Here is a 23,636-nt window from a genome sequence, read left to right as displayed (position 1 = left end):
AATGTGATGTCTCCCGCTGGCTTTAAAGCTTCCAGATACGCGTTTTTACCTTCACCATTGTGTTATTAGAAGCAGCAGGTCTGACTATGAAACAGCACTCTCATTGTTTAATGGGTTGTCAATCATAAGCCTTAACAAATAAGTGTACTCATTATTCTCCTTCCGAAATTTACAAACTCAATTGGCTTCACTTTTTAGACCCAGTCCGTCTTTTATATGTCTACAGCTGTAATACTTTTTAACTGCTTACATTTTATATGAAATAACTGTTTCGTTACATGGGTATTCAAGTCACTTCATTTTACTGAAAGTTGCAGTTTGTTTTCTATGATGTGCCCAATTTGGCTCAACATTCAGTTAACAAGGAAGAAAGGCTGAATGTAACAGATCCTTCATGTCCAAGACTGTGCAGTGTGTTTAGGAGGCATAATTACCAGGATGAGTGATTAAATATGCATAAAGCCTTTTTGGAGGATTTATATTTAATGTGTGGCTTGTGTCAGTGTCTAAACCAACATGTAGTTCAACACAAAGAAAACACCTGAATGTGTTTTTATACTTAGCTAAAGAAGATTCACCTTTGAGCTTCCATTTATTCCATTAATGACTTCAATAAGTTTTTTTTAGTCATATGTTGGTTTTATGTTTTTACTAATCTCACTGAATCACTTCCAACCTGCCAGACTGGTCAGTCTGTTTTGTTTTGTTTTGTGGTTTGCTATGAACTTTTGCAATAGGTTTGGCCACCATTGCTAAAATAAAGATTTCTTCATACAATATTTCATATTCCATCAACAATAAAACCAGTGTAATATGACCATAGTGTCACATCCCATATGGAACATGTTACATGTTTTAGCTCATTTAAAAAAGGTCAATGACAAAAAGGATAGATCAGGTACTGGAGACCAACCAGTTTTCAAAGGGGTTGAGATGTGGCTGTGTCGTAAGACCAGTAAAGGGAATTTCAAAAATGTTCGGCGGTAGCCTGATGTTGAATGAGTCCTACACGCACCGGAATAGTGCTCAGGCTTTTCTCTAGGCCCTACTCGCGCTCTTTTGCTGTAATCTGTAGATTAAGACAAAGTTTGCGTCTCATTAAAAAGTTATTTAGGCAAGTATACAAGATGACACTTAATGTTCATGTTACCCAGAACATATGGGTAAATTTGGATTGTTTACTATGCTACTACATGAGCCATTTCCACTTTGATTTCTCTCCTTTTTCCTACAGTGCCTGCTTCATAAGTATAAAAAGCTTTAAAGAGCATTGAAACAGAATAGAATGTGATAATTTGTACTTGTCTGCTGCTCAGCATCCAGAATCAGGTCACATATTAGTCCTAGAGTTCCTGTAAATGAGTAAAAAGTATCACTTTTCTTGTCCTTGGGACTCTGCTTCACTTGAGGCTTGTTTGTTCTTACGGTTGCGCTCCGCTTTTACCAGAGCACCAATCACAGCGAGCATCACGGTGATGGTGATGACGAGCACTGAGGCAGTCTCAGCTATACACAGCTGGCTGTCCATCGAAGCCAGGAGACTTCCGGCTAGCTGAGCGGGAGCGTGACAGATGATGTCCTTGTAGTCCTCTACGTGCAGATGTCGCACATGGTTGATCTTGCCGAAGATGCGCTGCAGCTCGCAGTCACAGATCCAGGGGTTGAGGGACATCTGAAGGTAGGTGCTGGTTGTCTGGAGCTTCAGGAAGGTCTTGAACCTTATGTGCTCTAGCTGGTTTCCCTTGAGACCTAGCAGAGAGAGCCTTCGCAAGGGAGCCAGAGATTCGGCCTCAATCTTTGAGATGTTGTTGTAGTTGAGCAGCAGGACCTCCAAGGTTTGCTGCCTGTTCAGCTGGCCATCTTTAAGAACATTCAGCCTGTTTCCCTCCATGTTGAGGAAGCTCAGTCGAGACAGGCTGCTCAAAGCCTTGATGTCCAGTCCTCGGATGTGGTTGTAACTGAGGTCCAGTTTCCTCAAGCTGCCACAGTCTTCCAGTGATTTGGAGTCTAAGTGCTGCAGCAGGTTGTTGCTCAGCCGGAGCTCCTGGAGGGAGTATAGGCCCTGAGAGAAGTCCTGAGGGAGCCACCGCAGCCGGTTAAAACTCAAATCCAACTTCTCCAGAAACTGCAGGGATGACAGAGACTAAAATGGAAAAAGAAATTAGAAACAACACGTTACTCAAATCAGCTGAGTTTGAATTGTGGTTTAACTTAAAACGTGGTCAGTTATCGGGTGTGTTTTCACAGCAACTTTTAAATATATATTGCATCTCATCTCAGGAAACCGGTTCCAGAGGGAAATTTAAGGGTTTTTTTCCGCCAAGCTAAAATCCCAAACAAAGCTGTGCAGACTTTTTTTTTTGTCTCTGTTTAATTGAAATATTTTATTTTTGAATTGATTGGAGAAATAGAAATTTTAACTCTTCCCTTTAAATAATCTTCTAGAGTTAACCCATGTTTCTGAACTGGTGGTTTGTTTTATATTTCATGCATCCTTGTATAAGAAAATAACCGGGTGTGGATATGAAAAGTTAGTGAGGTCATCAAACCACATCTTTACTGATATGAACTGATGTATCAAAACTCGTCATGAAGGGAACACGAGAGGTCAAATGTTGTCTTTATGAGGGGGGGGGAAGAGTTAAATATTATATAGTAGTGAAGCTGTTGACTTACTGGTCAACCCTCACCTATGGTCGTGAGCTCTGGTTTTGGATACAAGCGGCAGAAATGAGCTTCCTCCAAAGAGTAGCTGGGCTCTCCCTTAGATATAGGGTAAGGAGCTCTGTTATTTGAGAGGGCTTCATAGCAGAGCTGCTTTTCCTCCACATCGAAAATAGCCAGATGAGGTGGTCTGACTAGGATGCCTCTTGGACACCTCCTAGGTGAGGTATTCTGGGAACGTCCTACTGGGAGGAGGCCTTGGGGCAGACTAGGACTTGCTGGAGAGAGTCCCAGCAAGTCCTAGTCTTGCTGGGACTTGCTGTCTCTTGGCTAGCTTGGGAACGTCTTGTTGTCCTACCAGAAGAGCTGGAGGTGGTAAGTGAGGTAAGGGAAGTCTGAGTTTCTCTGCTTAGACTGCTGCCCCCGAAACCAGATGAGCAGCAAAAATGGATGGATGTGCTAAAGTCAAGGTTATCTTTGGGCATTGGCTGCTTTTTCACGCATCCGTGTCCTTTTATCATTTTTGGAAGTATGTTTGTTTGTTAAGACACTTAACACTGACTTATTAATTATTAAACATTAAAAAAAATGCATCAAGGGAGTTCAAGTTGAAAGAGTGTTGTGTCTACACATCGACAATTTAGCAAAGAACCATTTTTTAAACAATATCTTTTGGCACTTTGGTATTTGCAGCCTGGTGACAAAAACACATTTGCTCCCCTTTCTTTTGTTGAGACTATGAAAAATGTTAAAATTTACACAGTTTGAAAGACATGAAATTGTATTTTGCACCAACATGGTGATTTCCAAGGACCAATTAGTTCTTTAAAACTTGGCATGGTGTGCAAAATGAGGAAAATGGACAAGTGGAGGCAAAAAGAATAAGTAGATGGTGTGACAGTCATCTCCTTTAAAAAAAAAAACAACCAGTAAAAAAGTCCAGCAATGACCTGGCACAGGAAATTGGTGATTCATCAGTTCCTTCAGCCTCATTAAAAATGATCTCAGTGGAAGATTGGACGTCAAGAAGCCATTCTTAAGGAAGGGAAATGGAGGAAAGGTTGAGGTATGCCAAAACACACAAGAGCTGGACTGAAAATCAAGGACAACAGCTCTTACGGACTGACAAATCCAAGTTTTAATTTTTTTGGTTTAAATTGTCATCAATATGTATGGAGGTGGCGGCACGGTGGTTAGCACTGTTGCCTCACAGCAGTTAAGGGAGTCTTTCTGTGTGGAGTTTGCGTGGGTTCTCCCCGGGTATTTCGGCTTCCTCCCACAAGCCAAAGACATGCACTTTGTGGGGATAGGTTAATTGAAAAACATCTAAATTGCCCGTAGGTGTGAATGCGGGAGTGAATGTGAGTGCGAATGGTTGTCTGCGACAGACTGGCGACCTGTCCAGGGTGTACCGCGCCTCTCGCCCTATGACAGCCGGGATAGGCTCCAGCGCCCCCCCGCGACCCTGAAAAGAATAAGGCTGTCTACATCCATTTGTAAAACACAGCGAAGGCTCTTTCCTGGTTTGCATTGTAGCCAGTGGAGGTTAGAGATGAAAAGTAAAATACCATCATACTGTGCAATATAATCTAGGAAGTGTCTTAAATTTTTAGCATGACATTGATCCCAAACACACTGCCAGTGCAAGCATAGAGAAAGTTTAGGTGGTGCAGAAGATTAAAAGCTGGTCCTACCAAATCTTGACTTTCAAGTTTGTTAGAATTGTACAAACTCTGTTTACCTTATTTACTGCATTTCCATGTATGTGTGCACACTCGAATAAAGTGCACTCGTTTCCCATCTTCCTAGCAACATATTAAGAAACGAATTTCAGCTCGTGAATTTTGCACAGTACTGCATATACTAATGCCCCACTGAAAATCTAAGCAAGTTTCTTGTAGATAACACATTTGTTAGGTTACTTGCTGATTCTAACTTGGCTGTATGTTAATGTGAGTGAACGGGGTTTTTTTCTTCATTTCCTTGTGGTAGCGTAGACTTGGCCAGGATATACTCTGCCTCTCATCTCATCGGGTTTAATACGTGATAACTCAGATAAGCTCCAGCTGCCCTGTGCAACCCTGAACTAGATAAACCATTCAGGATTGAAAGGATGGATTTTAGTTCGCAGAAATAAAATATAGAGCTTTTGTCAGTTTGGTTAAATTTGCTTTGCTGGTTGTCCTGGAAAAATGTCTGCATTTGTTTATCGAGCTCAGGACATCTGCATGACTGTGTGCCGTCCGCATTGTAATATCAGTTCTAAACCTCTTAAATATGCCTCTGACAAAATCCACCCACAATCTAAATTTATAATAACCCCCTAAGACCTCAACTAAGACTACAAACTGACACTAAATACTGACTTTGAAAGAGAACTTCAATAACCAGTTCATGTTAAAATATTAATTAGAAAATTGCAGTACTCCTTTTTAAGTGTGGTTATTTCTTTGATGTAAGAATCTAAAGACTTCTACAGCTGCACTAAAATATCAAACACAGAAAACACACAATAACCAGCTCTTACTGACGTACCTGTGGGTGCAGAATATGGATGCTGTTGTTGGACATGAGGAGGATCTTGAGTGACCACAGTCCTATGAAAGACCTGGTGTGCACCTCTGTCACCTTGTTCGCACTTAGATCCAGCAGCCAGGTGCCGTGGGAGATGCTGGATGGGACCCGGGTCAACCCACGAGACCTGCAGTCCACCAGGTCTGAAGATTCATAGCACAAGCAGGGGCTGGGGCACAGTTTAAAGCCCAGCACGGCATTCAGGAGGAGAGGGAGCAGGAACATCGTGGCCAGCATAGTGCAGCCAAAGCCAGGCATCTTGCTGGAATCTGAGTGACCTCACTCCTGCTGAAAGGCATGGTTACCCTCTTGTAGTCCCCCCGAGAAATACATGTAGAAACCCAGAGAATTTGTTGCAAGGGCACGATAACGCTGTCATTTCAACAAATTCTCCATGAGCAAACATCGAACGGTTCCCGATTAGAGAGGGATTAATGGCTTAAACAGATGATCACATAACCACCACATCAGGGCAGGAAACTTGGTCCATTTTGGATCCTTTCCTAAAGTAAGGATTTACATCTGCTCTTCTATATGGATATATTAAGCTCTTTTTCATCATAGAACTCCCATATCCCTGTGATTTCAGCAACATGTTACATAAGATTGTATGAGTTTTTATAATCTCTATTATGGTAAAGGTAGCACTGGTAGTAATGTAATGGAAAAGCCTCTTTAAAAGTAAATCTTCAGTACAGCATTCAGCATCAGGACCATTATATTGGAAGCACCGAGGATCAGTCAGCAAAAACAATTCAATATTTAAAGACTGCCCCAAAGAAATTAAAAATTGACTATTACGTATAATGTTATTTTTTTAAAAATACACCTTTCTATAAAAAAAATAAAATAAAATCGACTTCACCTTTGGGAGCATTTTTCACACTTTTCTGACATTTTGGAGTTGAAATAATTCATTAAGACAACCACAAGATATCACTGAACAACAACCATCAGCCTACCTGAAATGTAGCCATACCTCCACCCAGAAAAAGGAAAAAAAGAACATTTTTTCCACATAACTGCAGCTCCATTAGTGGTACTCATTTAAAAATTCACACTGATTTACTGAGAAGTTCGTTGCTGCCCACAGGATGGAGGCAAATGTCATCAACCAGCTTTAGAGTAACCCAGAGGCTTAAAACATTTAAATAATTAATTTGAAAGAGACATGGCGTCAGTTTCCTGTAATTACACAGATTACAACGCTACCAAACAGGACAGAAAGTGAAACCCGAGTGTAACCCGTATCTGATTAAAACGTCCTTACTGAGGACAGCTGATGGTCAGTCTGAGTTCACATGACACAAGTGAAGTGGTTCCTCAGGAATGCAGCCAAATGTATTCCGAGGATGTCATATAAAATCAGGGTTATGACAAGAAAAAGACAGCACTCTGGCAATTTAAAAAAAAAACAAAAAAAACATAAAACAAAAACAAGTTGCTCTCAAAAAAGTCGTTGAAAATTACGGTATTACAGTCAGAATTTTTGTTACTTTTATTTTAGAAAATGTCCTTTAAAGTGTGGCATTTCAAGTCACATTTTGTTTAAAATACAGAAAATACAGACAGTAGAACATGGATACAGCAAAAAAAAAAAAGAAAAAAAAAAGAAAAGAAAGGAAACAATGACAGAAAATAAAGCTAACAAGCCTTTCTGACTGCTCTAGTTTTCTCTTTTTTGAAATGGAACTGAAGGCAAAGGAAGGAGGGCGGGAAAAAGAAAAGGCTTCAAGGACAAGAGGGGAGGAGTGGGGGCAGAATGAGACAAGTTAGTTAAGGAAACTATGGTTGGTTTATGGTTCATGTTTAAATTATTCTTTATAAAGTCTAATTTAAGATTTAATCTTTCCTCTTTCTTTTTTTGTCTTTTTCATTTAATGGTATTTTGATCTTCGGGATCCAGGGCCCTCAACGCTCCTCCTGGTGGTCTCCGACTGTGGAGAAGGAATGCCGACTTTGTCTGGCAGTGGGAACAAAACCACCCGCGTCGCCTTCTCTGGCCGACCCGCACCGCCAACTCAAGAAGATAAAGTGGAGTCCTTCTGTGTTTGCTGTGCTTGTGAACGTTGCATGGACTTCTGACTTTCCACGTCTCTAAAATGTTTCTCAACCTGTGAGGGTAAAGCAAAAACAATAAAGAAAACATTATTAATAGATAAAATTCCTATGGTGAGACTTGAACCAGCTATGGTTTACAGATAGAACATAGAGACACCAAATTGACAGAAACGAGACAAATCTGAACTTGTTTCAGCCTGGAAAAACCAAAGATAGGAATAACAACAAAATTGAGTCACAACTGACGTGAAACAAAACAAGTCACCGGCTCCGAGAAGCTCAAACATTTTCCAAATATAAAAAGCAAGTCTTATGACGAATTACTGTTACGGCCCCCCAAACACATGCTTATCTTTAAGTTCCCCTCACTGGGACCATAGCTAAAGTTAATAGCTAAATGAATGTGGTCTTGCTCAATTCAAATCGTGTTTAGCCATGACCATCTGGTACCCATCAACAAAGTGTCTGTCAAGTTCTGGAGTGTGATGGGAATGGGTGTATAAAAACTAGAGAATGAGGCCTGAGGCCACCGAATGCAACACCAATGACTGGCATATTTAAGAAGCTGCTCTCAGCTCCATGGCATAAAAATACACGTGATTTCTGCACAGAGGACCGAAAGCCAGAGATACACACCCCCCCCTTTAACTTTTTTTTTTACCGAAAGTCAAACTCACAAAGTCTCCATATATGAACCTGTGTAAAGTGCTATTAGTGGTTCTCTTGATTGCTCAGGGTGTCTCACAACAGTTCGCTTTCTGTGGTGCCTAACAGCTGGCAGTCAGCTTAAGCTCTCCATCGCTCACCCTGTTGCTGCCATGCAGGTGCTCCAAGGTCCCCATCCCTGTCTGCACCCACCTCCCTCCAGCAGTTGACCTGCAGCTTATTCACTGGTCATCCCCCTTCGAGATGAGACTCTTAAGTTTACGAATGACTGTGCTAAATAATCCTGATAATAGTTTGTAACGATTGAGCAGCTTTATGTGACAGACACACACCTACTGTATACACTTGAATGTGGAAGTCTTACACTGCGTTGGGTGGGGGGGAAAGTGTCTAATCGGGGGAACATTTGCACTTTCCATTTACACCGTTTTCTGTCTGTGCCCAAAACAAGACAGCACAGATTTACAGGCTTGAATTTTCCTAGAAAAGCGATCAAATCGTCAGCGAGGAAGAGGCTAAGAGTGGAACTGAACTCATTCAATAAGAACGATTATATGCCTTCAGGGAATTAGTGACGCATGCTACCAAGAACAGAACATTCAACACAGAGCACAGCGATCACATTTGCATACAACTTCAAAAAAAACTGTTGTTAAAAATGAAGCATATGGGGCACTCATCACGGACAAAGGTGAAGTAACAGAGGTCGAGGGATTTGCGGATTTATTAGATTAATCCAAACTTGCAAGCATGTGGAGATGAGCACATGCTCACACACAAAAAAGAGGAAAAAAAATCAAGTCTGAAAATGCCACTCATCTCTAACCCCCCCAATCAAGTAAAAGCAAAAGCTGAAGACAAAGCCATCATGAAATAAACAGTTACACATGTGAAGATAGAAAGTGTAGTAGTACTTACTATTTTGCGTACATGACTTAAAGCGCTTCCCTCTTTGCCTTTGCAGTTCTCAACCTGGTAAGGCGGTGAGATTATGACGTCGTCCATCACAATAATGTTCTTCTCCTGCCATTTACAGTCTTTGATGCTGTAAAGAAAAGAAAACGACCTTTTAGCCACAGCTGAAAATGCTTTTTTGTTTTCTTTCTGCAAATTTCATACTAGTGTTTATGACATCTATAGCTCTGTTTCTAAGGTAACCAGTTTAAGCAGGTTAAACAAGCAGCACATTTGTCATACGGAGAGTTAACGACCTGAAAGTGAAACCAGAGCCAACAATGGACAGGTTTCACGTTTCTGAGTGAACAATTCTGTGGGGCATCTGGTCTCCTGTGTTTTTGAAAACATTTTAAATCAAAAACTATGTGAGCTACAAAAAAGATTTTATTCAAAATATGACCTTTGACTAAAGAAGACGGAAAAGGCTCAGACAGGTATCCAATTACAGTCTGATTCAGGGCTAAAACATGGCTGGATCAGATATCTGAAACTTCAGCCTGATTCCTTCATGTCACAAAGTGTCAAAGTTAAATTATCAAGAGGCGCATTCATCTTCATGAATCAGCTCAAAGGGAACAAGATGAAAATACATTTCGGTTTCAATTTACAGATTATAGTAAATTGAAACCGATTTACTCCTAAATCTCAGACATCAATGACTGGGTTTAATACTTTGCATTCCTTTTCCTTTATCACACAACTGAAGGAAATTCTTGCTCGAGTGGGTTAAGATCAGGTTATTGTTGAAATTCAACATCTCTGCCTTCCAACAACTTTCGCTTTGTTTTTGTAGTGCATTCTCAGTAAGTTTCAATTTGCATTGTAAAGCTCTTTCCAGTCAACCTAGCTGCATTTGACTGTCCAAATATTGCTGTTCCTAAACAGGTCTGGCTTTCCCCCCCTTTTTTTTGTTCCTTCTTCCCACTAACCTGACCTTGTGACTGATCAACGATCGCCATTTTGCAGCTTGTCACAGAGTATTCTCTCTATGATGGACATATGATGGGGGTGTTTCTTATTGACTATAGAAAGGATCCTGTCATCACCTACCACTGTTCCAGGCTTCTTCTTCTTTTTTTTTTTTTTTAAATTGCCAAGCCCAGCAAAGCATCCATCTGTCCCCATTACAATTACAAAGATCGAGATTTGACTCTGCAGCCTAAAGCAGGGCATTAAACACCGTTATGGACTCAGACAAGTGAAGAGCCCACAGACAACTAGTCATTGCTGTTACTTCATCCAACACTGCATGATGGCCAGGAGTAGTTGCTGCACTGTAATCTAGAGTCTATGATCTCTCAGACACGTCGTTCTGGCCTGCATTGACAGCTCCTTTCATCACATGTCGTAGATTCACAGAAACAGCTTCCAAACTCTAAAGCCACGATGATCACCAGACTTTTTACCTGCTTAATTTATAAAAAACTGTGATCAGACTGAAACTGAAGGACTGAAACTAGCCCACTGAAGGAACAATGGGCTGTGAGGTCAGTTCCTTGATCATTAGTATTTCAGTCACTGTGCAAATGTACTGTTTATAAAGTTGGGGAGACCTGCAGTCAGCTAAGACTGAAGAAGTCACTTGGATGAGTGATGAAATGTTTCTCCCGCTGAAAACCAGTCCAGATGAACAGGATCAACTTTTTGGGAAAGCCAAGAGTTATACACCAGTTGTATAAATGTAACTTGAAGCAGGTTTCAGTGTAGCTAAAATTAAAGTTGTCATTGTCCATTCTGTCCAAATAAATACGGTCATAACTGTATCTGAATGCTGGCAAGAGCTTCACTCTGATGCAACTGTGAGGTTATTAAACTATCAAGAAAATCCCTGAAAGTTTTGGCAATGGGAAAAAAAAAAAATCTATGTATTTAAAATTCAATCTAATTCTTCAAACAGCAAGTTCACTGGTTTGTTTTCACTGTTGTGTACACATCTGCACAATGTACAGATGTGTACACTGTGAATTTTTCATTTTTAACATGGCTAGAGAAAAAATTATATTAGTTCACATTTCAAACTTTCAAAGTCAGCTTTTTTAAAAGGTAAAAAATGATGTCATTGCTTTCTGTTTTCTAAATAAGCAGCATGATTCTGCTGAACTGTTGGGTTTTCTTTTGAATATTTTACTTCCCTTTTTGACATGACATTAAAAGTCTTTGTTGTTATAATCTCTTTGTAGGATTCAAGATGGTCAGTGAGTGTCCTTCCATTGATTTTGATTGAATGATGAAGATCTTTAAGTGATTTAAGCCACTAGTGGCATAAAATACTCAAATTAGTGGTCAATGATACATATAGTATGCAGTGAGAAATTTGACCCGATCAGGTGAACATTTACCCCCATCTGACCTGTGAAGTGAATGAACAGTAGCATAAAGTTCTTACGTTTTGTGAATAGTCTGGAATAGCTGTTGGCCCTCCACAGAAACCCCAGCACTGATTGCATAGGCTTGGGACAGCTTGTCCTCTTTTTCTGTCCGTGCTCGATTGGCAAGCTGTAAAGATTAAAACAGAACACACAGCATTTTTTTATTTAATTTTTTTTTCTTTAGGCACATCAAATATTTGGTATGAAACAAGAACAGCTTATTCTTTTAACTGCAAAAACTAAATTTCAGGTTCCAATTGTGATTTTAGGTTCAGCACTCCAGCAGTGAACTTGGTTTATATAAAAGTACATTTCACTTTCCCGCATAGGATTACAGAGGCAGTGTTTATATCTCAGCATTTAAACACCCTCGACATGTCTCCATTTATTCACGGCCTCAGTTTGGGCTTACTTTATTTAAGTGGGGGGAGGGAAATAATCTATAAACACTGACTTTTATTTCTGCTGTGTTCCAATTTTCCAAATCAGGGTCTCAATCCTCAGAAGTCTATTTCTAGACCTACTGACGATGCCAGCCCCATTTCACAGCCTCTTCAAAACGCAGCCGAAACGGCAAATGCATTTTGGCCAAAAGAATACAGTATTTCACTGAGGGCCAAGTATTTTTGGAGCATTCAGGCAATCCTCATTGTAAAGTTAGGAGATATCCTGGCCCATTCACCAACAGCGCCTGACACCCACCACACTTGATGTAACCCGAGGCATAAAAACCAATAAATGGTATAAAAAGAAAATAAATTATTGGACTTACCTTGCTAACATTCAGTGATGCTAGAGGGGGTGGAGTCTCAGTGCGGTCATTTATAATGTCCACATCAGAAACATAGGCTAAGTTGATCAGGATGACGTCGTTGAGGTTTGGCTTACCACTGGAGGAAGCACATTCTTTGAAGGCACTTAGGTCAAGGCAAACAACTTTGTGACAGTGAATGACAGAACAAAAATGACTATTATCTGTCCCCTTGAAGAACTTGGGACATTGGTTTTCTGCACAGAGAAGCTCATTATTCAGAGAACACTGGCTGACAAACACTGACAGTGAAAGGTAGTGCCAGTTACAGCATGGGACTACCGAAAGCATTGCTGCCACCTGTAGCATCTATGAATGAATGAAAGAATGAATGGAGACGGCTAAAATGTGTTATGAGAGGGAAAAACTGCAAAAAAAAAAAAACATGTACTGATCCACAGTCACGAAGCACCCATAACGAGGTCAGCAAACCCAGTATCTACAACTTACCATAACGGCTTTTAGCGAGTGAAATTGCTTTATCACCACTCCACTTTAATTTATTATTACTGCATTGATTTATTTATTACCCGTCATATCAAGTTTATCCAAGTTTTTCAGTGTTTACTTGCTGCTGTTACCATTTTACCTTCTCTTGCTGATTACTGATTGTGAAGCTTATTGTAACAAAGTCTCAAAAAGAGCTACATTACTAAAGTGTTATTATTATTGCTACTTAATACAGGGCTGGCTCGCTCTATGACTGACCGGAAATACACACATTGTTTGGGCTTTAACACTGCCTGTTTGTTATTTATTTAAGTCATAACACGTAAAGTTTCCTCTCACTGTACAGTAACTAGTTATAACAACTCTCGGGAAATTTTACTTAAACAGTAAACTGCTGACTTGGGAACTCAAGCGTAACATAAGAACTAGTCAGATTTTTGTTTCGCTCTGGGTTCTATATCACAGCAGCAGTTTTCAAATGTTTTGTGCACCTAAGAGCAAACCAACATTTCATGGCACACATGAATTCACATCTGCATAGAACATCCTCCATGCAATCAATTCTTCTTTTGACTATACACTTATGATAGCACGCCTGTAGCAAAATAGCCCTTTTGCACTTTGCAGTAAGTTCTACTCCCATATAGTTTCCCTCCACAGATATTCCAACAAACTGTCTGCCTCTAATTCAAATCGAGTGTGGGTTTAAGTATCCCGTCTTGGAATAATGTTAAGATTAGTCAACTTGTCTTGAAAGATAATACTGTCATTCACAGATAGTCTCTTTTGTGTAGGCAGGGGATTGCCCACTCTCTGGTTCACAAAATACAGTGATCCACTGTCCTGTTTTCCTCACCATCTTTTGGGACCTTAGAAGTTCGCTAATTTAGCAAATATAAATTCAACTCATTAAGTTCTAGTGCAGCTGCTTAAATAATAGATGGATCCCACTAAATCCCAAGGCACACCATTTATGAACATTAGATCTAACTGAGCGGTATATGTTTTTTGGCAAACTGATCCATAAAAAATAAAAAAAAACTTAAGTTATGACTTCTGTTGATGAATAAACCGAATTCTTGCAATAAATACATTGGAAACGACTGTCTGAAAGTCGATAAATACATAAGAAAAGTCATCTGATTTTACACAGGCCTTGCATTCAAACTTAGCATGTGAACATATTACCTCGATTAGTCATACAATACATACAATGCCTGTATGGCTATTGAGCACACTTACACGTTTATAACGTCATTATCACACATTGTAGAGCTGAAAGTAGGTGTCCAGGCGTTTCTACAGCTCAGACAACGTCACAAAGTGTTTTTAGTGTTAAACTAACACTTAGAAAGACCATGACTATCAGCTCTAAGCGCTCCCCACTCTTCATTTGATTTAATCACCTCAAAGTTTGGCCACAATGACGACAACTACACGATAACCTCACGAGTCTGTGCAATTAACTCTATGATCAGAGATAAAGGAACATGATAAGATGCACATTCGCTCACTCACTCATTCACTCACACTGATGGGTGTAGACATGTTCGCCAGCAAACTAGTGTTAGTAAGTAAGTTATTACTCCCACCCAAATGACTCATGTTAAAATGAACTGTGGCACAATCACACAATATTTACAGCCCAGCTGATAAGCGTGAGAACGCCAAACCCGTTAATTGAGCTAGCCAGTAGCTGCAGTGTGGGGTTGACCGAAATCTAGCATGCTAACATGCTAAAACCACCCTGATTGTGTAGCGTGGACTCGGAAACCACTTAATCTCTAACTTGTACAAATAATCGTGAGCATCTGCGGCTGATGGCACCACCAACCATGTGAGGTCAATATGTGGACCATCAACACGCGAGACTCTCCCAGTATCAGTTAGCTCGCTAACTAGCAACGGTTGTGCCTGCTGAGAGCACACAGCCATGATGCCTTACGAGGATTCGTTGCCAGATAGTGATCCATGTTGAGGGCTGGCAATACAATGAGTGGATTCAAAACACATGCGCTGCTAGAGCGGCTAACGAGAGGCCAAGAAATTACCAGGCAACCCCAACTAAAGGCTTATACAGACAGAAGATAGATGAGGTGCTATCCGAAACAAGAAAATATATAAAACGGGCAAACGTGTGTGCTTCTGCTAGCACCAATTACGCCTGCGCGGATCACTATTTGCCACATTTCGGTTACCCTACAGGCCCTTGCAGCCAGGCAGGCCAGCAACCCCTCCATCCGCAGCTCGAAACAAACAAAAGGATACTCAGAGTTAACATCTTGGACTGGTAGTCAAACGCGACAACTTCTCCTTGCAGACGTTGGCCCAAGCATGTGACGCATGCGACATGGCTCCCGACGCTAAAATACTCCCCGGGTCCAGGAGCCGCCATCTTCTCCGCCAGGAAACCGGAGCGCCTGCTTTACGTAAAGCGACGCGATGTCGTATGGAGACGAAACCTGAGCGTAACAAAAGTACGTCGATCGTTTCTTCTAATGTGATGAATTATAATTCCTGCCAAATCAAATCTAGTTTAAGTAAAGTTGTGTCATTGAATCACTAACTAAGGTCTTCAACTGCAGAACTACTACGAATACAACTTCTCTCTTCGACGAAGGATGTCGCTTTGTTTCCCATTGAACCGCCTTCCGATGTGCCCCGCCCCCTACCGGATGTAGAGTAGTACTGTGGAATTCATTGTAACACATCAAATAAAGGGCTGTCTTTAGATTTCCATCTACATATCAAAGTGTTTGTACTGGGAGAAGGCAGAAAGGAATGGAGGAGATTTATACCCAAGGCGTCTGGATGGCCGAAGGTCTCCAGCAGAGGACGAAGACTCAGGAGAAATTCTGGCTTACGGTCACTCATATGGGAGACCCTAAAGCAGCCTTTTTGCTCGTCTTTCCTTTTACTTATTTCATCAACAGGAGAGCTGGGGTAGCGGTGCTTTGGATGGCAGCTATATCGGAGTGGTTAAACTTAGTGTTCAAATGGTAAGGCGTTTTAATGAAGCACGATTGGAATATTCCCGTCCATCTTAGTTTTTACACTTACCATTGCGGTTGTATGTCTCATGCTAGCATGTTGCTACATTACATACATAACTTTTTTCACATTAAAATTGTTAATTATATATTCAAGACCGCCTGCACATGTTCATTTTTTTCCAGTTTAAACAAATAAAAATAATTTTAGTTTAGTCTTTGCTTCCGGTACAGCAAAGTAGTACAACCCTGTATTAGTCCGACGTGAAACAGAAATGAGCGGAACCTTTGGGACCGTTCAATGGAATTTTCCCCACAAACAGCCTGGTGTAACAAGAAAAGTGACGAAAAGAAATGGAAATTAAAAACAAGAAGTAACCATATAACATAAATTTGACCAAAATTTTCAACGGATTAAATTTTAGGGAAGCAACGATATAGATGGATAATAACAAAGTTATAAAATGCTTCACAAGGTGAGATAGGAAACAGCAAATAAAACGTTTAATAAGAAATAAAAATTAAACAACATAAGGTATATGAATACTGAGAACGCAAAGATAAACGGGAGAATTAAAGACCGAAAATAAATAAATTAAAAAATGATTACTAAAAGAAGCAAATACGAATATAAAATAAAGCAAATATGAGAGACAACAAAGTGGTAACACGAAGTGGAAAGAATGCTCGTAAAACGTCTCTTTAAGAAATTTAAAAGATTATAATGAGCTAAATCTCCTCAGGCAGATTGTACCAGAGAAAGGGTGTCCTGACAGAAAAAGCCTGAACACATTTGGTTTCCAGCTGAGATTATGGGGTGGCCAGAGCAGCCTTAGCTGAGGACCTCAAGATCTGAAATATACTTTGGTGCGATCCTGCATACTAATAACATTGTTGCTACAATGTTATTACAAATACATTTTTTTCATTATAATAAATGCATTTACATTATACCATTAAAAACTTGAAATAAAACAAGATACATTTAAGGAAAACATGCAAAAGACAGAGGAACATGCATAGAAAAAATGAAGCCCCAAATCCTCAACAATTAAGGAAAAAAAAAAGGAAAAATACAAAAGACATTACAAATGTACCAAGTAGAGAAACGATACAACTAAACTACTATGGACATAATATAGATTTTTAAAAGCCATGTATTATTTTGATTTAGATATTTCTGATTACACTAATTATTTTCTGCGAGTGTTCATGGAGAGGTATAGAGAAGCCAAATATAATACAGTAAGGAACTTTGAACTAAATAAGATTCAGTAAAGTAAAAAGAAGAATGAAGAGTAAATATGTAGAGGCTTTTGGAGAAAAAAAAAGTCTTAGATTCAACAAGTTAAAAACTGTATTAAATGTAGTAAAATATAGTGAAGCCATGACCTTGAATGTATTTGTGTTATTTGGGGTGTGTGTAAATGTATTTATATATTATATTTATTTTTAATCAGGTTGCTGTTTGGAGAGAGGCCATTCTGGTGGATCGGTGAATCGCGTCTTTTTGTCAACAAGCAACCGAAAATTCACCAGTTTCCGTCCACCTGTGAAACAGGCCCAGGTTAGAAGTTGTCTTAGAAAAATAGACTGTGTCTGAGTCATAGCCAATGTCCTTAAATCATCAAACATTCAGATCTCCAAGTCCAAAGTTGGCATCTGTTTCTCAGGCAGTCCGTCTGGACATGCGATGGTGACAGCAGCAGTCTGGTGGGTCATTGTGTCCTCGCTGGGGTCCTTTCTGTACTCCCGTTCTCACAGGTACGTCCCTGTTTAAGCTAAATCCAGTGCAGTATGCTGCTTTGGCTCTAAAAATGCACAAAACTGCTGCACATTGGAACTACTTTTAAACAAATCTCTCCTTTTCTGAATCCGGAGTGTTCTCTTATCAGCTGCTCCCTACGTCCTCTATGTGGTGATGCTTGTTGCAGTTGGAATCTCCAGGATCTTTATCCTCGCACACTTTCCTCATCAGGTCGTTGCTGGCTCCATTACAGGTCTGAATACATATTATGCAAAAATCATATTTCTGAAAAAGGCGGGGCACTTTATAAAAAGTATATTAAAAGCCAAATGCAGTGATCTCCAAAGTGTAAAAGCCATTTTTGTTTGATATATGATCACAGCTGCAAATCATACAGGTTTAAATTCAAAATACACTAAATATTTTCACTGACTGACTCTAATGGATTACAGGCAAGAATGTTTAAGACCTAGATTGTGTAAATATGCAGCTGTGCTGCAGAATGTGATTTGCTGAAATGATTGATGCCCCTCCTAAAACAGGTGTCCTCTGAATCAAAGCATTGGTTGCTCCAAAACATTATTCAGTGTTAATATTTCTAACACAGATGTAGAACTAGTGCACTCCATCATCACTTGTGCTGGTTTTTGAGCTGCTTGCTATCAACTATCTGTGCAATTCTACAGGATTTTTGTAGTTCCCAAAAAAGAATTTCATAATTGGATTTGTCAGACCCATAGGGTAGTTTTCCCATGTGTGCAGCTTAATCTGATGAAATGCTCTTGTCAGGTTTCATTCTGGGGATTGTCCTGAGCTGCAGAGTACCAGAAGGTCGCCCCCTGCTGTTCTTCTTTAGTTTAAGCTTTGGGCTGCTGTTCGGAGCTCTGATGCTCCATGCTGGATTAAAGCAGCTGGGAATTGACCTCTCCTGGTGAGTTACTCTATTACATTAATGTTTAATCAGTGAGTCTGATCAGTATATATTGTGATAATATAAAGGGACTTCCTTCCATGACCGGTCATGTTTTTGATTCAACAGGTCTATTGCTTTGGCCAAGAAATGGTGCAGCCATGCAGAATGGATTCGTTTGGACACAGCCCCATTCTCCTCTCTCACCCGAGACTGTGGGGCCCTGTTGGGTTTGGGGCTGGCACAGTACTGGAAGCCTGGTGGATGGTCTCTACCTTGGGCTCCCAGAGCTTTGTCTATGGCTGTATCATCCATGGGTCTTTACCACGTGAATCGTCTACCGCTCCCGGTCCGACCACTGGGCCTTTTCTACAGCCTGTTCTTTGTCAAATTCGTCCTAGTGCCTCTGATCGTTATGGTACTTGTGCCTGGGCTGGTACACCTATTAACATTCAAAAAAAAGAAAGACTAGAAGAGTTCCTCCACACATGATGTGCACCTTAAACACCTCCCAAAACTGGAGTTTCCTTCAGAGTTTGTATAAACACATTTAATGTTTAATGTTCGCTGCGTTTCAGAACCATTTTGATGAGTATGGGTTAAGTTTAATTTTCACGTCTTAAAATTCACTAAACAATGGCCTTTTATCCAGTCTGTGACCTGTGTTTTTCCTCTTATTTGATGATTTTAAAAGTGCCGGTATTGAGACATTGTGGCGTAAAGTATGTCTCTAGTGAATCTAGTGCAATCATAAGTGTTGTAAATACTACAGTATTTTTGCTAAATATCGACTTTATTGGGAAAAGTGCAACTTTGTTTAAGTGCATTTTGTGTTGTTTGAATCTTTACGAGTCAAAGATTGTTACCGAGGTTTAAAACCTCAGATTTGCGACTAGTGAAAGGCAAAGAATTTGAACATTGTGCAGATGTCTGATGCTCAGTTTTGTGTTATTGCTTTGTGACCGAAAAACTTGAAAGCTACATTCCTATGTTATTCCCAAATCAGCAAAAAAATAAATGATTGACATGCAGGGCGTGTTTCAGTTGGTAACCATTTATAAATATGTTCTCCTTTTTTCCAATACATATGTTCGACTGTACAGATTACAATCAGTTATCATGAGATAAAAACACATTCTTTTTTATTGTTTTTAATTAAACTTCACAGCGATCTGAAAGCTCACATTTACAGACAAGAGAACTCTGCTCAGCAAGCAAATATGTTAAAATAAAATAAAAAGAACTTTTTTGTCTGGCGTGGTTGAGGGAAAATGACAAGGATAAGTTCGGGGGATAGCAGTCTCCTCATCTTAATCCAAACGTTGTACCACACACACACCAGAGACACTGCTATACATGTTTCTGCTTGAGGTCATGGAAAGAATAGAACATGCATCAGACTATTTACAGCGAACTAATATACACAGATAGCTTGAAACCATACACCCTCAAATAACCTCAACTTAAAAAGTCCTGTTTAAATTAAGTATAATACAGTTTATACCTTCATTTCTGTAAAGTTAAGTAGGGCTTCTCTCCAGTAGCAGGTGAAACTGAGGACAACTGTCTCCATTTATTCTTTATCAGACATCCAAAATAAAATGTTACAGACAAATAGTCTATAATCATTCCCACATATATAAATTACTTCAATATTTTCATTATTCATCATCTCTATGACTCAAACTCCAAATTACAGAGCTCCTGGATACTGAAATCTCAGGCTTTTGTTGTTGCAGTAGGTTCGATTTATTTAGAAGACGTGTGCCAGTGGACATGGTGTCAAAACCAGTGATTTAGAGTTAGAGGAATATATTTTTATGAGGTGGAGTTACTTAAGTATGATTTGCCTCTCTAAACAGACAAACTATCTAACAAACCTGAACTGGACAGAGTGAAATATCTGAGCCAATACATACCTCTTGTGCTAGAAAGTTTATATATCATCCCAGATTCTGAACATTGTCACTCACCACTGAATAGCAATTCACATAATAAGTGTCTGTCGTAGTCTGGTTAGCACTGATCAGCGATCTGACGGATCACACGCCCACTTTCACTTACTCCTAATGTAACAATCGTAACAACAAAGTAAGTAAAATACATAAAGTGCACCATTAGTTAAGACCTTGTCAGGCATTTTAGTGCAGAAGTGGCTGAATAAAAATGCATTATGATTTAAAAGAAATCATAAAAACAATGCAGAAGAAAGGGAAAGGTTGGTAACAGTGGTTGTGTATGCATTTGCTTGCTTTTAGTCGCTGAGTACTTTCCACCATCGCTCACACGGAGGAGGGACAGAGGCAAACTTTGATTTTGATTTTTCTGCCATTTGATAAAAGCACCCAACTGAGTGAAAGACAAGTTGCAGCCAAAATAATTTGCTATTATTGCCTGACAGACAATACATATTTAATTACTGTGATTATCGACTGATATCATTTAAAAGAGGGTGAAGATTTGTTGCTCTTCTGCTTTCTCCTTAAACTCTTTTGGTTTGCTGATAGAGCAAAATATGTTGTGAAGATGTTGCTGGGGAAGTGGGAATGATAACTTTATCATTTTCTAACTAATCTATCAAAAAATAATCTGCAGGTTGACACATTCGCTTGCATTATATTATAGCAAAATTCTTTTTATTTTGACACAACAGAGGTAACTTCATCAGTCAAAGTTTGTCTGTGTCCCTTGTCCACCGGTCGGTTTTCCACATCCGTATGACTTGCAGTGTGACACAGAGGCAGGGTTAACAGAATAAAATTCAAAATGCAAACTATGTTTTGTTTTCTTTTTATGTACAATATATAACTTAATTATAAATATTGTCATTTTTCTCTAAGTACTGAGTTGTTGAGCCATTTGTATTTTCTGAGCAATGTACAGTATTGAACATATAATATTGTATTACATAGAATAGAGCCTACTAGCAACCTTGGTTAAGAGCACACTTTGAAAGAACAGAAGATGGATACAGAGTCCACAAGTAGAGTCCGATGGGTAGTACTTTCACTCTTGGAGTCCCACCTGATGTGGTCACACGTGGGGACAATGTGCCACGTGTCGGAAGTGAACTGGTCTCTGATTTAGATTAGAACTTGCGATCCTCCTGTTATCCTACCTGTTTGCAGATTATGATATTGAAAGAATCACTTCTCATCGTTATGTTTTTCATATAAGATAATGTCTAATACCCTAAAGTGTGTTTGTTGGCTTTGTGGTTTTCTTTCTCTAGTGAGTTCGTTGAGATGAGTTCGTCCATGACACACACACACCCCATCACATCTTCTGTCGAGCTAAATATTTTTTACTCTCTCAGTTCCACTAACAAGCCCAGTCCAACCATCCAATCACAGACAGGCCATCACACATTCGACTCCACAAATGGTCTCTTTGGTTTGATGGGGGAGGTGGGGCCTTGGGTCCGGGAGTCACGCGAGAGCTGTCGGTACATGTTGTCCTGGTAGGCCTGTGCCACGGGCAGAGTCCTCGCCACCTTCACGTCTGGGTAGGTGGGCACCTGGCTGACCCGTTCCAGGATGTCCCCACTGCCACGGGAGCCATTGGCCAGCTTTCCCAGAGAGGGGGGCTGAGTCTGGGAGTAGTAATCCTCTTCTAACAGGTGTCCGTTTTGGGCGTTGTTGGTCTTGTTGTAGTAGGCGATATTACCCAGTGAGGCGGGGGGACTGTAGGTGGAACCTTGCTGGACCAGCTGACCGGGGGAGGTGGGGCTGATGGCAGAGTCCATAGATGTCATTGCCCTGGACCGTGAGGGCTGATGCAGGTACTGCTGAGTCCGAGCCGTCTTGTCTATGATCCCCATAAAAGGCGTATTGCGGGAGCGAGTGGTCTCTCCCTGATACAACCCCCCACCACCCTGGGAGGGAGAAATGGGAGAGATGTCATCACAGGTGCGCTCGTATGTGGCTTGTAAGGGAATCTCCATCTGCTGAATGGAAGAGGAAGGCCTGAAACCCGGGGCTAAATTCGAGGTGGATCCAGTTGAGATGTTGTTGCTGGAAGGTGAGAATCGAAGGCCTACACTCTGAGAATGGATGAGAGGCCTAGGGGTGGGCACATGCTGCTTCATTTCAGTAGTATTGGCACTCACAGGGCGTCTAACCATATGGGGGATCTCGGGAGAGCCCAGCTGGCAGGGGGGCATAGCATTGGCACGCTCAAGAACGTGTTCAGAGACTGGGTAGTAGGCGGCTGACTGGCTGCGGCTTATCTGAGGTGTCTGGCTGTAACGGATGCCCCCTGGGCCCCCACTGCTGGCGCGGTAGGCAGAGGAGGGGCGCTGGGGTAGCTCATCCTTCAACAGGCTCGACTCCATAACCCCTCCTCGGCCGCCGTGCTGACAGAGGGCCCCAGAACTGAGGCTGGCCTGGACTTGGGACATTGACCGTCCATCCAGTGAGGGTTGGTACACCAAGCGGCTCTCTACATCCACTGAACCCCCTTGATAGCGACCACCCATGGAGTGGCCCATCTGGCCACCATAACTACTATTTCCCATTACGTTGCTGGGCTGGTTTGTGCGGACTATTTGGGCTATGGAAGGCTGCAGACGGAGGCCTTGGGCTTGGTGGTGTTGTGAGGATAAAGAGGGCTGTGAACTCAGCTGGAAAGAACGTTGGCTGCTCATCTTGGAGAGGGGAGATTTGGGTCTTCCAGGAAGCTGCTCTGTCTGATAGCGCACAGGTGACCCAGACTGAGACCTGTACAGACAAACACTTTCTAACGGTGGACTGGCTCTATACTGAGCAGCCCGACGTAAAGGGGAAGGCGGTGGGCTCTGGTGATCCATCCCCTGACCCCCGGTACCCATAGGAGGTGGGCTGAAGCGGTAGGATGGCTGGTGTACTGGGGAGGTGTGAGGGGGACTGTGTCTGTAATGGGAGTTCTGATGTGTTGGAGAGAGGGAGGGTGACGTGGGCTGGTAGGAGCCCCGAGTTGGGGAGGACATGGAGGAAGAGGTGGGGTGGTATTCATAGGGCTGGCCCATGGGTGAGCCTCCAGCCAAGTAAATCTGATCTGGATGTGTGGGGGAGAGGGGTGGACTCTGAATTATAGGAAGGCTGGAGGGATTTGAGAGGGACTCAGGTGGGGGCAGACCCATCGACATAGCTTCCAGCTCCTGCTCCAGGTAGTCCTCATCCTCAAACAAGTCCTGTACGGGCTCCATGTCTTCCAGACGGGGCTCTGGTGGAGGGGGGAGAGGCATGGACAGAGACAGGGACTCCTCCTCTTCTGGGGGAGGTGTAGGAGGGGGTGAGGGAGGAGGCTCCAGCTCCAGGTCCTGCTGCTGGTGCTCCTCCTGGTTAAGTTGGTGGCATTCCTCTTCCACCCTCTGGAGCAGCCGCTGGATTTCTCTGTTATTGGGGCACTGCTTTATGGCTTCATTCAGGTCCTCTAAGGCTTCAGGAAATTGTCTAAA

The 23,636-nt window shown here is 41.3% G+C and overlaps 4 protein-coding genes across 13 annotated transcripts in view; 1 reads left to right on the top strand and 3 right to left on the bottom strand.

The window, feature by feature from the left end:
* Positions 1-719: 719 nt before the first annotated feature.
* LOC113028165 (leucine-rich repeat-containing protein 17) lies at positions 720-6,633 on the bottom strand. The gene is made up of 3 exons (XM_026178210.1): positions 6,201-6,633; positions 5,200-5,523; positions 720-2,143 (listed from the first exon to the last, which is right to left on the bottom strand). The coding sequence occupies exons 2-3, from the start codon at positions 5,494-5,496 to the stop codon at positions 1,373-1,375; spliced, it is 1,068 nt and encodes a 355-aa protein (XP_026033995.1). The 5' UTR covers positions 5,497-5,523; positions 6,201-6,633; the 3' UTR covers positions 720-1,372.
* A 381-nt stretch (positions 6,634-7,014) lies between these two features.
* Positions 7,015-15,160, bottom strand: lsm12b (LSM12 homolog b). The gene is made up of 5 exons (XM_026178209.1): positions 14,821-15,160; positions 12,064-12,197; positions 11,309-11,418; positions 8,884-9,010; positions 7,015-7,352 (listed from the first exon to the last, which is right to left on the bottom strand). Exons 1-5 carry the CDS (start codon positions 14,945-14,947, stop codon positions 7,260-7,262), a joined length of 591 nt encoding a protein of 196 aa, XP_026033994.1. The 5' UTR covers positions 14,948-15,160; the 3' UTR covers positions 7,015-7,259.
* A 111-nt stretch (positions 15,161-15,271) lies between these two features.
* On the top strand, positions 15,272-19,230 carry g6pc3 (glucose-6-phosphatase catalytic subunit 3). The gene is made up of 6 exons (XM_026178208.1): positions 15,272-15,551; positions 17,003-17,109; positions 17,216-17,306; positions 17,424-17,542; positions 18,079-18,220; positions 18,329-19,230. Exons 1-6 carry the CDS (start codon positions 15,334-15,336, stop codon positions 18,669-18,671), a joined length of 1,020 nt encoding a protein of 339 aa, XP_026033993.1. The 5' UTR covers positions 15,272-15,333; the 3' UTR covers positions 18,672-19,230.
* Positions 19,231-19,316: 86 nt separating this feature from the next.
* tanc2b (tetratricopeptide repeat, ankyrin repeat and coiled-coil containing 2b) overlaps positions 19,317-23,636 on the bottom strand; it is a 179,024-nt gene continuing 174,704 nt past the window's right edge. For all 10 annotated transcript variants that reach the window (XM_026178198.1, XM_026178200.1, XM_026178201.1 and 7 more), the window contains one exon: positions 19,317-23,631. In XM_026178198.1, the coding sequence (XP_026033983.1) occupies positions 21,561-23,631 (2,071 nt within the window). In that variant the 3' untranslated portion in view covers positions 19,317-21,560. The remainder of the gene's footprint in view (positions 23,632-23,636) is intronic.

The sequence above is a fragment of the Astatotilapia calliptera genome, chromosome 8, assembly GCF_900246225.1.
Source record: "Astatotilapia calliptera chromosome 8, fAstCal1.2, whole genome shotgun sequence".
NCBI classification, from domain to species: domain Eukaryota; kingdom Metazoa; phylum Chordata; class Actinopteri; order Cichliformes; family Cichlidae; genus Astatotilapia; species Astatotilapia calliptera.
The sequence above is the reverse complement of the archived record's forward strand: the minus strand, read 5'-3'. Positions and strand labels throughout refer to the sequence as shown.